Source organism: Cynara cardunculus, unplaced genomic scaffold (genome assembly GCF_001531365.2).
Source record: "Cynara cardunculus var. scolymus isolate 2C unplaced genomic scaffold, CcrdV1 Un_Scaffold_2127, whole genome shotgun sequence".
NCBI lineage: Eukaryota > Viridiplantae > Streptophyta > Magnoliopsida > Asterales > Asteraceae > Cynara > Cynara cardunculus.
In genome coordinates this window covers 17,835-30,121 of record NW_020200985.1, presented here as the reverse complement: position 1 = coordinate 30,121, position 12,287 = coordinate 17,835, and the positions used below count along the sequence as shown (strand labels likewise).

The 12,287-nt window shown below is 36.1% G+C and overlaps 2 protein-coding genes across 2 annotated transcripts; one reads left to right on the top strand and one right to left on the bottom strand.

The window, feature by feature from the left end:
• The first annotated feature begins 292 nt into the window (after window positions 1-292).
• On the top strand, window positions 293-2,160 carry LOC112502880 (UPF0481 protein At3g47200-like). The gene has a single exon (XM_025106893.1). It carries the CDS (start codon window positions 346-348, stop codon window positions 1,888-1,890), a length of 1,545 nt encoding a protein of 514 aa, XP_024962661.1. The 5' UTR covers window positions 293-345; the 3' UTR covers window positions 1,891-2,160.
• Window positions 2,115-6,412, bottom strand: LOC112502881 (protein RER1A-like). Its single transcript, XM_025106894.1, has 3 exons — window positions 5,950-6,412; window positions 2,481-2,661; window positions 2,115-2,399 (listed from the first exon to the last, which is right to left on the bottom strand). The coding sequence occupies exons 1-3, from the start codon at window positions 6,357-6,359 to the stop codon at window positions 2,340-2,342; spliced, it is 651 nt and encodes a 216-aa protein (XP_024962662.1). The 5' UTR covers window positions 6,360-6,412; the 3' UTR covers window positions 2,115-2,339.
• Window positions 6,413-12,287: the final 5,875 nt, after the last annotated feature.

Genomic DNA, 12,287 nt, shown 5'->3' with positions numbered 1-12,287 from the left:
GACTTACTTTTTACATTTTCAGTATATATAATTTAACCTAATTTTAATATAAATAGATGTGCGTATATGATCGATTCCCAAAAAATTGTTATTTTAAATCTTAAAAAAGCATTTTGTTGCAGGCTTTTAAGAGTCTTAATAAAAAAAACCAGAAACTGGCTTATCCTTTTTAAATGCTAAAAGTCAATTAAGTTGCTTCTATGGATTTAATTGGATTGTAGATAGTCTGATATTCATTATTTGTGGCTGTGCAGGTGGAATGTCACTTTCTTCCCAGCATTCTGTTCTTGCAAGTATTAATAACAATAAGAATCTGATTCAAGCTTCATTTCTTCAACACAAATAATGGTTGCTGTGTTCAACAAGGAGCTATTGAGCTGGTACCTCATTACTCTTAAACTCAAAGAAACCGTAGATGCCGGAATCCCAAGTACTAGCCGTTCAATCGAACTTCCGAAGCCATCTGATGCAGTGCAGATCCAGATCAATGGTGATACCGAGGACCCAAAAGGACCAAGATCACCGGAATCTGAATGGATGATCACAGTCAGAGAAAAGCTCGATCTTGCCCAGAAAGATGACGTGGCAGGTACCTGGGGAAAACTCTGCATCTATAGAGTTCCTCAGTACTTACGAGATGGCGAGGATAAAGCTTATATCCCGAATATCGTCTCTATGGGGCCTTACCATCATGGAAAACGCCGCCTCAGAAACATGGAGCGCCATAAGTGGCGCGCATTTTACCAGATTCTCAAACGTTGTGATCAAGATGCTAAGATGTATGTTGATTCGATCAAAGAACTGGAAGAACGGGCACGAGATTGCTACGAAGGGCAGATTATGATTGGCAGTAACGAGTTTGTGGAAATGATGGTTCTTGATGGTTGTTTTGCTCTTGAGCTTTTCCGTGGGGCGGCAGAGGGGTTCATAAAGCTTGGTTATTCTCGATGCGATCCCGTGTTTGCGATGCGGGGATCCATGCACTCAATTCAGCGAGATATGGTAATGCTCGAGAATCAGATTCCGTTGTTCATACTTGACCGATTATTAGGCCTGCAGTTCGGGAAGGCTGACCAGAAAGGATTGGTTGCAAAGCTGGCTCTACATTTCTTTGATCCGTTAATGCCCACCGACGAACCGCTGACAAAAAGCGACCGGAACAAAATGGAATCATCCCTCGGGTTCACTAGCCCGTTTGACCCATTATCGGACCAATCATACCTTCACTGTCTTCATGTGTTCAGACAGAGTCTATTGCGGAGAGGACCACAGCTCGAACCGAGAAGATGGATCAAGCGATGGTCACATAATAGTCGGGTTGCCGACAAGCGCCGGACACAGCTTATACACTGTGTAACCGAGCTTAAAGAAGCCGGAATCAAGTTCAAGAAAAGGAAAACTGATCGATTTTGGGACATCAAGTTCAAGAACGGGATTCTAAAGATACCCCGGCTCTTGATCCACGATGGAACCAAATCACTTTTCCTTAACCTCATAGCATTCGAGCAGTCACATTTAGACTGCGGGAATGAGATCACGTCATATGTTATCTTCATGGACAATTTGATAAACTCCGAGAAAGACGTAGGTTACCTCCATTACTGTGGGATTATCGAGCACTGGTTAGGAAGCGATTCCGATGTTGCCGATCTCTTCAACCGTCTATGTCAAGAGGTCGTTTTCGACATCAACAACAGCTATCTTTCGGAGTTGTCAGAAAAGGTTAATCGGTTCTATAATCATAGGTGGAACTCATGGCGAGCGAGCTTAATGCATAACTATTTCAGCAATCCTTGGGCTATTATCTCCTTTATAGCAGCTGTGATTCTGCTAATCCTCACTTCTGCACAGACTTTTTATGGTGTTTATGGGTATTACAGGCCACCTTGAGTATACAAAGTACCTTTGTCCTTTCTATTTGTAACATTCTTTTTAACTTTTATTTGGTAACCATGGGAGTCTGGGCCAACTTATGTGCATCTGGATCAATCCCATGGAGCCCTGAAAATAACAGCCAGCAAAATCCCCAGCGGCCCTGAGGAGACTCGAACTGGTGACCTATGGTTTGATGGTATTGTGTTGTGTGACATAATTGGGGTATTTAACTCCATTGGATTTGCCAAAAGGGACCACAATAAGATAATATTTGATGAAACTAAATCGAAAGCTCTTTAAAAAAACCTAAAGCTTCATTCGTCTATGATGTTACGGCTAACGAAAAACCTGTACGAAATGAAGATGATCGAACAAAACATTAAAGTTACGGCTAACTTCTTTCCCTACTAAGATGTGTGTCAAGGGATAGTACAGGAAATGAAAGTATGAAATAGTTCAATCTTTTAGTCTCTGGGAAGAAGACTTGCACTCTCGGTTGATGATGCCCTTTTTCCGTTGTACCTCTGTAAAAGAAACTACTTATTAAATAAGGGTATAACGGAAAAAGTTGTAAATGTTCGAGTAAATTTGAGGTTAAAGAGTACCTGTTTTCCGAAGGAAAATGGGACGTATTTGTATTTGACCATATGCAGTATCTGCTTCTTCATGGTGAGAGCAAATAAGATGACCCAGTAAAAAAGGAGTATAGGCCAAAAAACAGGCACGTCGAATATGGTGAAAAATGTCAAGACAAAAGCGATGCAGAAGGCTTTTGTTATCGAGTACCTATCATCAAGGATACAGAATTGGTTACATCATCAAATTGCATGAACCATTCACAGCCTTTAGCGGCAACAAGACACAAGTTGAGCTTAACTCATACTCCATAGGCCACCAATGATGTCTTACCAACCCGTTCAAATTTGCAAACTTTTCCGAAACCAACATCCATGCCGAGATCATTCATGTTATTATAGTTGAGATCAGATAATATTATATATTGCTCATATAGAAAACCTAAGAAGAAAAATGCAGTAAGTAGGAGGCACTTTTTATGATTCTTAGAATGTCGAAGAGAAACTTATGTGACTTCAAATACATTTTTTGACTTGCAAGATAGCTTCTACATATTAGATTAAGCCAACTTACAACAGAGACAAGGCAAAAGGCCCGAGACTGGAAACCCCAACTTACAATAGAGACAAGGCAAGATTGCTTCTATACATATTAGATTAACCAATATTATTTGCAAGATTGGTTATTGTAAATCATATTTGTTAGAATACAGCTGATAAAGTATAACTGTGCAACCAAAGGGTATTGGCTCAGGGGTACCCGAGTTACAGGTAGAAACCAGACTCCTAGAAGGTCAAGGGTTCAAACCTCACCAAAGGTGAGGAGTGTGTGTGAGTATTTGCTTCATATAATTACTATTTACTTCCAAAAAAGATATAACAGTGCAACATCATACCCAACAACTTTTCATGGGCAAACCAAACCAAGCATAACCGGTATATCCCATCCGAAGGTAGGGTATTGGGGGGGGGGGTAAGACGTACGACCTTACCTTTGTCCCAAAGAGACAGAGATTCTTTATGAAAAAGACCCCGGGCGAATATGCATAATCAATTATCAGTGCCTTAAGAGCAACTCTAGTATACTAGAGTACTAGAGCAGCTAACCGTAAATCTGGTATCAAGCGATTGAAAATAATCTTAAATTCTTCATGCTAATCTATCAACAATATTTTTGTCAAACCCATCGATGACCAAAGTCTCCCGGTAACATTTAGTTGATAGACCCAAACAAGACTAACAACCAACACAGTTGCTCTTGATATGTTTATTCATTTATTCCTATCCAATACACTTTCACCCCTTTTCTTATGGTTCTAGACCTACAATAAATGCCTCTAACCACTCATTTTCAGGGACAGGGTGGTGTAAAACTGCTATTTATGGCATGCATCAAGTCAAACCAAGCTGTCTGAAATCAAGAAATCATTGGGACGCACAAACACAGCTCTAGTGAAACTTGCAACTCATGAAAAGCAAATTCTGTATAAGTCCTTCAATGCACAAATATCTCCTAAAGGGGTATCCAGACTCCATCTTCAGAAGAGCCCCAAAATCTGAACAGGCAAAAGAACCCTCCTCAAGAAATTTCATAGATCAAAGGTATGAGAATCCTAGTCTTCATTCAATCGGCAAACCATTTCGTTGAAATATCAAAAGTGTTATTTATCAACACAATATTGCCACATAAAAAAAAGGTTGTCTTCTCTCATCAAGTTCAACCCAACATTAGAAGCTTGACTTAAAACTCTCCTACATGTCGCAGAACAGCTCCTCTGCTTTTCATAGCCATAAATATCCAATATTAGTACCAAAAGAGCTAGCACATCACATGATTGTCCACGACAAAATTAATAGTCAGCCGTATAATTGTGTCAAAAAATGACATGGTGAAATCACATTGTTTTATGAAATGCTGCTGAAGTTATAACATCACAGTACAAATACCCCGTTAACCGACGCATATATGCTACCACTTTAAGTTTGTGTTCTTGTTATTGCACTATTTCCAGCACAACCTTTTCCAAAACAAATTCCATAACTAAGATGGATACAACATTGGTTAAGAAATTCAATATGCGTTCTACATTACACAATGATCAGTGGTAACCTCATGGCTCAAATTCGACCATTACCCAGACTTGATTGGAGCCGGTAGAAATAAGCGAATGGAAAAATAAAAATGAACATTGAGGGTGAAACTCATTACTTGGATTGATGTTAAGCAGAGATAACGAGTTTCACCCCTCAATCTTCATTTTATTTTGCCATTCTCCTAATTCTACCAAATCCAATCAAGTCAGGATTAAGTTCGAATTGGAACCACGAAGTACCACCGACCATTGAGTAAATCTCTTAAACAACATTGTATGTATTTCAATTATGGAATTTGATTTAGAAATAGGCTACGCTGGAATGCAAGAATAACAAGAACAGAAACTTAAAACAACAGTAAATTTGCAATTGTTAACCTAGTACTTTTGTACTTGCACTATGATTGTTATAACTTGAACAAAATTTCGTAAGCAATGTGATTTCACCAAGTCATTGTTATAACTTCAACTCCTTTTCTTTCTGGATCACATACGGAAACTAAACCATCAACTATTTCACACAGCGATAGCAACATATTTGTTCAAAGACCCGTTTCTACAATCATGCCCTTTCTCAAGGTTTAAAACAAAAAAGATGTCCCCATTCAAACACTTCATTTTATTGCACTGTAATTTATAGAGTTCACTGGATCGCTACAAAATATTCACGAGCCACCAAGTTAATCAAATGGATAATTCATAATATTCCTTTCAAATGCTGAATTCTCCATTAAATAGAAAGCTAAATATCCTGGTAATCCCTCCAGGGATTAAAAAGTTATACAAATAAGCATACAGATCTTCTGGGAATCCATATGGGGTCAACTAATATCCGGATAACCCCTTTGCTAGCTTTGGATATAGTGACTCCCTTGTTCAGGTATACAAATGAGACTTGAATGTTTGATAACCGTGTTATAGTTTTTTAAGGAGACATTCATGTTGTTGGTCTATAAATGAGACTTGAATGACAATAATAGTTGGTCTATTGCACAAATTGTTGCAAAATGGGGAACTTCAATATTAACTTACCAAATTGCTTGATATGGATTGCTCAAAACCCTAGCTCATCAGAAATTTTATCAAGTAATTAACATCACTAAAATCAGCATCAGCAGAAAATTTAACTGGTGGCTTTCAAAAATTATCATCGACAATTGCAGCAAAAACATCCTCGTTTCTAACCCTAGTTATGGTACAAACAGACTGTCTTAAACAAGTTCTTATTACCGTCAATTTTCGAGTGTTTGTAAACTATTTGATCCCTAAATTCATAGCTTGATCCTACTCTACCCAAAACCTAAATCTAATATAACTAAATCAGTACGTCACTTAGTTAATAATGCAAATGAAATCAAATGTTAGATAATAAAAAGATTACCAAAACTTAAAGAAATTGTAATTACCAAAACTTAAACTCGGGAAGACGACGAACAAAAGGGCGGAACTCATCGGAGCTCCGAGAAGGAAGGGTGGGGCCATCGGAAAGGTCTTGGAATTCCGGATCAACCTGAGGAGACAGAAACCCTATGAGGAGATTAAGGATGTATATCCCGAGAGCGTACGAGACCACATAAAACCCTTGCACGAAGAACACACGAATAGCGTAGATGATCGCGATGGCACAGAAAATGATCCACCGGTAGAGCAAGAACGGCGTTGACTTGTCGAGAAAATGTTGGTAGCGTTGTGACACCAGAAAAGCCCACCGTTGCACGGCGGCAGCAGGTGTCTCCGTTTCCTGCAGCGGAGTGACTGACGGTAGACCCTCGGTGTTGGGAATAGTTGTGGTGGGACCGGCTCCGGGATCCATCATCTTACCGTCGTCTCTCCTATGTGATGAAACCGATTTGGGGATAGATACAGGGGACGGAATATGCCTGTGATTTTGCAAAGGTAAATCTAAATTTACATTTTTATATTTTGAATAACCTAAAATACAAAATAATTAGCATTTATTTTTATACTGGAAAACATATCTTCCTATAAGAAGAAATACATCTTTTCCATTTCTTTTTTGAAAATAGAAAAAATATATATAATTTTTTCCTTTTTTTTTTTTGAAAATAGAAAATAATAATATTTTGAAAATAAAAAATAAATAAACCACAAAGATGAGTTTGATTGGTTGCTTATTGGGCTATAAAGATCAAAAGTGCCAGAAAGTCTCACGTTCAAATACAAGGAGGAATAAAAATCATTTTATGACCATGAAGGTTCAAATGCGGTGACTCCGGGCTATCCGCAAAACAGGTGGTCGTCCTGGCCCCTGAGATTAGTCGGCTCGTATGTATAGCGGGTTGAATATCTAGGTTAATCAAATTTAAAGACTTGATCTATAGCGGATTTGAATTCGCTGTTTTAGAGCATCCGCAATGGTCAAATTTAAAAACTTCATCTATTCCACACATCAGATTTCCACTAAACAAAAACCAATATGTTAAATACTTACTGCAATGATCAAGTCTTTTTTGTATTTTTAATTCATTGTTAATGCACCTATATAAATTTTTAAATATTTGACATCTCTCAAGCTTTTAGATTTCAAACCATTCTTCAGTTTATTTCTCCAATGCTTAACATTTTCATCAAGTCTTCAGTTTTACCATTGGAGATGCTCTTAGAGATTACACAATTAATTATATTATTAAAATATTCAATATAACTCGTATCAAGCAATTGCATTGGCAGAATGAATGAAAAATCATTTATCTCTCATAAATAATCATTTTTGAAGAAATCTCCAAATTTGAAGAATTTCATTCTCTCTCACGTGCTTTGTATATTTTGGAGAAGATTTTGAGGAATATGTTGGAACAAAAATCTCCAAATCTCCATTTCAGAAAATCTATTGGAGATGTTCTTAGAAAATTTTATGGATTTCAACTTTCTCCGAAACTCGAGGAAAATCACGAAGAAGAAAAGGCTTGAATTGTATGACCCCTTTGTCATCCTAAAATGAAATGGGCGATCTCGTAGTTCTTGGTTTGTGAAAATAAATTGTTAGGTGTTTCATTTTATTTTTAAATATTCTATAAATTTATCATCTAATACATATTTATAAAAGAATTTATATAAAATAATTAATAATAATTCTGTTCATTAATGAATTTTTTTTATTAACCTGAATATCCAACCCGCTATGCGAGCCGACTAATCCCAGGGCGACTACCTGCTTTGCAGATAGCCGGAAGTCACCGCATTTGAACCTCTGTGGCCACAAGAGGATTTTTATTCTTCATTGGATTTAAACTTGAGATCTCCAGGTACTTTTGACCTTTGAAGCCAAACTCAAACCAATCAGGCACCACCCTTGTGGTTAAAATATATATATATATATATATCTTTAAACACCAACTTTTAGAAAATTATCTACCTTTGAATCTTTTTTTAGTATTCTCTATTTTGTAGAACAATATAGAGAATTGGTTACAGCAAAACAGATAACAAAATTCTCATTTTCTCTATTTAAAGAAATTGTAAGAGATGTTCTTAAGCTATCTATTAAGATTGAACTCTTCGGATTTAAAATTCAAACTCTTCTTCAAAGCAAACATAAAATCAGAGTATCAATCTCAAATTTTATTAAGGTGGCGTTTGTTTTTTAAGAGGTGCTGAAATCTGAAGTCTGAATTCACTTCTGAATTTTAAGAGGCGGTGCTGAAGTCTGAAATCTGAATCAGTCAGATTGTTTGTTTTTACGTCATAATTCTGAAATCTGAATCAGTCAGACTGTTTGTTTTTACATCTGAAGTCTAAATCTGAATCAGTCAAATGATGAAAGAAACCTTAGTACTTGTTGATCCCATGTTTAATGATCAATCAAGACGACAACCCATAAAAAGAATACACCATAAGAAATTAAGAACGTTGATATATATATATATATATATATATATATATATACACACACCGTGCAATGTAGCGGGATGCAATCTGTCATCTATACCTAGATAAAGATTAAAAACTTACCATTGACGGTTTAAATTAAATAAAGGAAAAAAGACATCTACTGTTAAGAATTGTATATATTAACAAATGGAATTTAAATATCAAAACATCATCATCAGAAAGAAAACAACTTCATTGTTGTATGGATACAGCAAAACAAAAACTTTAACCATCCAGAATCCCCTATAATTCTATCAAAAACTTTAACCATCCAGAATCTCCTATCTCCATTCCACCATTCTTCATTTTTCATTAAAATAAGCCCAAGAAATTGATTCCATCCACCAATAAAGATGATTACATCCACATTTTTGGATCCATCACACAAAGTTGCCAAGCTTATGCCTTTTTCCTCCCATAAAGTACAACCAAACCAACAAAAACCAAGGCACAAATGGTGATAGTTCATGAGAGGATCGAGATACAATCCCCAATCCTTGACAACCTTCCATTGCCAGAATAGCTGAAGGTCATACGGTTTTGGTAAATGGCCTGATGGCTGTTGGTGCCTGCCACAAACTTGCGGTGATTATCTTTGCTTAAAAATGTGGCTGAAGTAAACCAAGTAGGTGTAAATATAGCAAGGCTGTTTTAGGAGGTTGCAAGATAGATAAAGGAAAAAATCACATGGTAAACAAATTGATGAAGCATTTGCCTTCACAACGTAAAAATGTGCATGGAAAACAAATGAACTTATTGATTTTGTTGTGCATATTTTCTTATGCATCGCAAGATCCCATGTATTTATCTCTACTCCTTTCCTGAGGTGTAGCAAACTTGTCATATCATAATATTTGAAAGCCACCATATGCTCCTATTCATACAGATGACACGCTTTCACTTTTCATCAGTGCCACTACCTTCACTTGCTATCTTTTCACTATAACATGAAAAGAATGAGATAAAAAGTTTATCCCATTGTGTGTAGAGAAAGAGACAAGAAACAAGGAGAGAAGAACATGGGCCACAAATAGGTGAAGAGTGAAATGAGTTAAGATCTAATGAACCATCATGAGTACAAATTGGGATGAGGGTATTTGAAAATATGATTGTTGCTGAATATATTTCTACATTCCTAACTTGCCCAAGTTGTCATCACATATGAAATAGTGCTAAGTTCTTTGGAGACACTTGGCCAACATGTGTACAAGTGATCACTAGAGCGCATTGAAACTGGATGAATAAAGGGTGGCTCTAGAGAAGTATTAAAAACCAATCCAAACCTGTCTAATGAATTCCCACTTCCCAGTAATGCTCTAGTGACGAAGGAGCAATCAGAGAAAATCATTTGACCAGATAGAGTAGTACACCATAAAAATGAAACACAATTCAATTAACGAGACAACCAAGCAATAAAGAGAATTAAAACAAACCAGAGATCAGGATGGCTTGATCGTGCCCAAACACAATATAAGTAAACCTCACAAAACCCTAACAACAATAAATCATCAACAAGATAGTATAAAGAACACTTTGTAATACTACAAGGATAAACATCGGAACATGTATGTTTCATTGCAAACTACAGTGAAAACAACTAATGCAATAATTCAAAAAGGGAATTCACCAAATGCAATCAAATCAAGAAAGACCAAATAAACAGATCTACCCAAATCAAGAAAACAAATAAACAGTCAACTATTTTAGAAAACCCAAATCGATCCTCAGGTATTTCCATGGCGTTTCTTATGCCAAATCAAATAAAAAGAAAACATATAAACATAAGACCTATTACCTTTCTTTAGATACCAGGAGGCAGAAGAAGAGATCGAGAGCTGCTTGGATCGAGAGGAAGAAGAAGAGATTGAGACCCAGAGCTTGAAGTGTTTAAGATCGAGAGTGAAATTGAGAGCTGAAAGCGAGATCTACAGAGAATTGATATATCAAAGTGAAATCAAGAGTGAGAACGAGATCTGGAGGAGAAGAGTGAAATTGATTTCAGAGTTCGGTTGTGCACTGAATATTTCAGAGGACGGTAAGAGCTTTTCAGCTCTTATTTACAAAAAAAATCAACAGTCTGAAAATAAAAATGTCTGACTGAATCAGACTTAAGAGGTAATAAGAGGTTTTTTGCAAAAAACAAACAAACCCTAAATCTCATAAATTAAACGAAAATCACTTCTTTAATTATCATACTTGACAATTTAGAATGAAGTGTTCATCCTGAAACGTACGTATTTTTGGAAATTTTATTACTTTTGGTAACTTCACCTCGGATCTTAATGCAAAACACACTGTTGGCTATCTTAAATGTGTAATTGCGTCTAAAATATAACACATGATACACTGGAAGAGGTTTTAAGAAAATGAAATGTTCAATTTTAGAAAATCATTTTGAAATAATTGATTTACAAATCAAGTCATTTATAAGATATCAGTAAATTTGGGGGTTGTGGCTTACAAGCTTTTTTGCTTTTGAATATTTGCTTATTAAAGTAAAAAAATTCCAAATTTACAGTTTTGTTGAACGTTTGGACTAATAATTGTATCGATTGTATTATACATTGAACATATAGTTTTGATATAGTTTTGCCTTCAATCGCTTACGTGATGTCCAACCAAGGGAAATATGTCTTTTTAACATAATAAAACATCATACTACACTTATTATGTTTACGTGTCGTCCCAAAATCAAAAGATTATCATTTAATGAGTGGCGTATCTCGCGAATGTCAGTTTAAATGTTTGCCTAGATGTTAAATCTCCCTTTACCGCTTCACTCAGTTTGGACCATTCCATCAGATGCCTAAGAGTTACAAGTTTCCCGTCTTCCGTTAGCTACTTATCTTTGAATTCAAGATGTAAAATAATCGGGATTTAAATCATATTTTTACTCAAATGGTATCACTTGAATTTTCTCAAACATGTGAAGATCTATAAAGTTTGTTCCGAGTAATTATATCAATTAAACAATGAATCTTGTTATGTTAAAAGTAGTTCTACCAATAATATGACATTTGAATCTTTGGGTTGGTTTCGGTGAGAATGAAAGTTATGATGAGAAGGGTAGTAAAGATCCACACCTTTGGATCAATCCTAATTGAAGATCAACACTAACCAGATGCATCGAATCAATTCCCGTGGAAGCGCATGATCAATTCCCGTGGAGGCGTAATTCATGGGGTGGGGCTGAGATTAAACGTGATCTAGGGTCTCTTCTTACACTTCTCACTTTAAATATTCTATTCTCACACAATCCTTCGTCTTGAATCTTAACTCTTCATTGTTTAGATAATCTTTTTATTTTGTTCACCATGGGTGTCCGGACCAGCATGGGCGCACCTCGTCTAATCCAATGGCCGTGAAGAATAGCTTGTAAAATCCCGAGTGGCAATCGAACCAGTGACTTCTAAAGAGGATCCTAAAGATCCAAATTTTATTATCAGCTGAGGTAAACTGCAAGTAAATGACAAATAATTTAAAGTGGTTACAATATAATATATCTACAAAGGTTTTGTATATTAATAACCAAATGTGAAATACAATTGAGATCTCACCTTTACAATAGTTTACACTTTACAGTTGAACACAAAAGGGTTGTCTTCCAAATAGATGTACAAGAAATCAAAACAAAAGTTTAATCACAACATGAATATGTAAGGTCATTGAATGGAAATCATAAATTAACAAGAACAAGATGAGTTTTTTTGGCTATTCAAGTTTGTCCAGAAAATGAGATATAAAATGGTTCATGAGCTACCATTGGAACTACTATTACTGTTTGACCACCTCATGAAAGTCCTACCTCCAAAATGCCCAAACCTTGTCTTGAAAATGGATGATCGCCTGCAAT

Excerpts from the sequence above, each read along its gene's own strand:
- LOC112502881 (XM_025106894.1), bottom strand. The coding sequence starts at position 6,359 with ATGATGGATCCCGGAGCCGGTCCCACCACAACTATTCCCAACACCGAG. Across the intron at positions 2,662-5,949 it reads CTTCCCGAGTTTAAGTTTTG|GTACTCGATAACAAAAGCCT; the intron begins GTAATTACAATT and ends CCTTGATGATAG. Across the intron at positions 2,400-2,480 it reads CATTTTCCTTCGGAAAACAG|AGGTACAACGGAAAAAGGGC; the intron begins GTACTCTTTAAC and ends TTTCTTTTACAG.
- LOC112502880 (XM_025106893.1), top strand. The coding sequence starts at position 346 with ATGGTTGCTGTGTTCAACAAGGAGCTATTGAGCTGGTACCTCATTACT.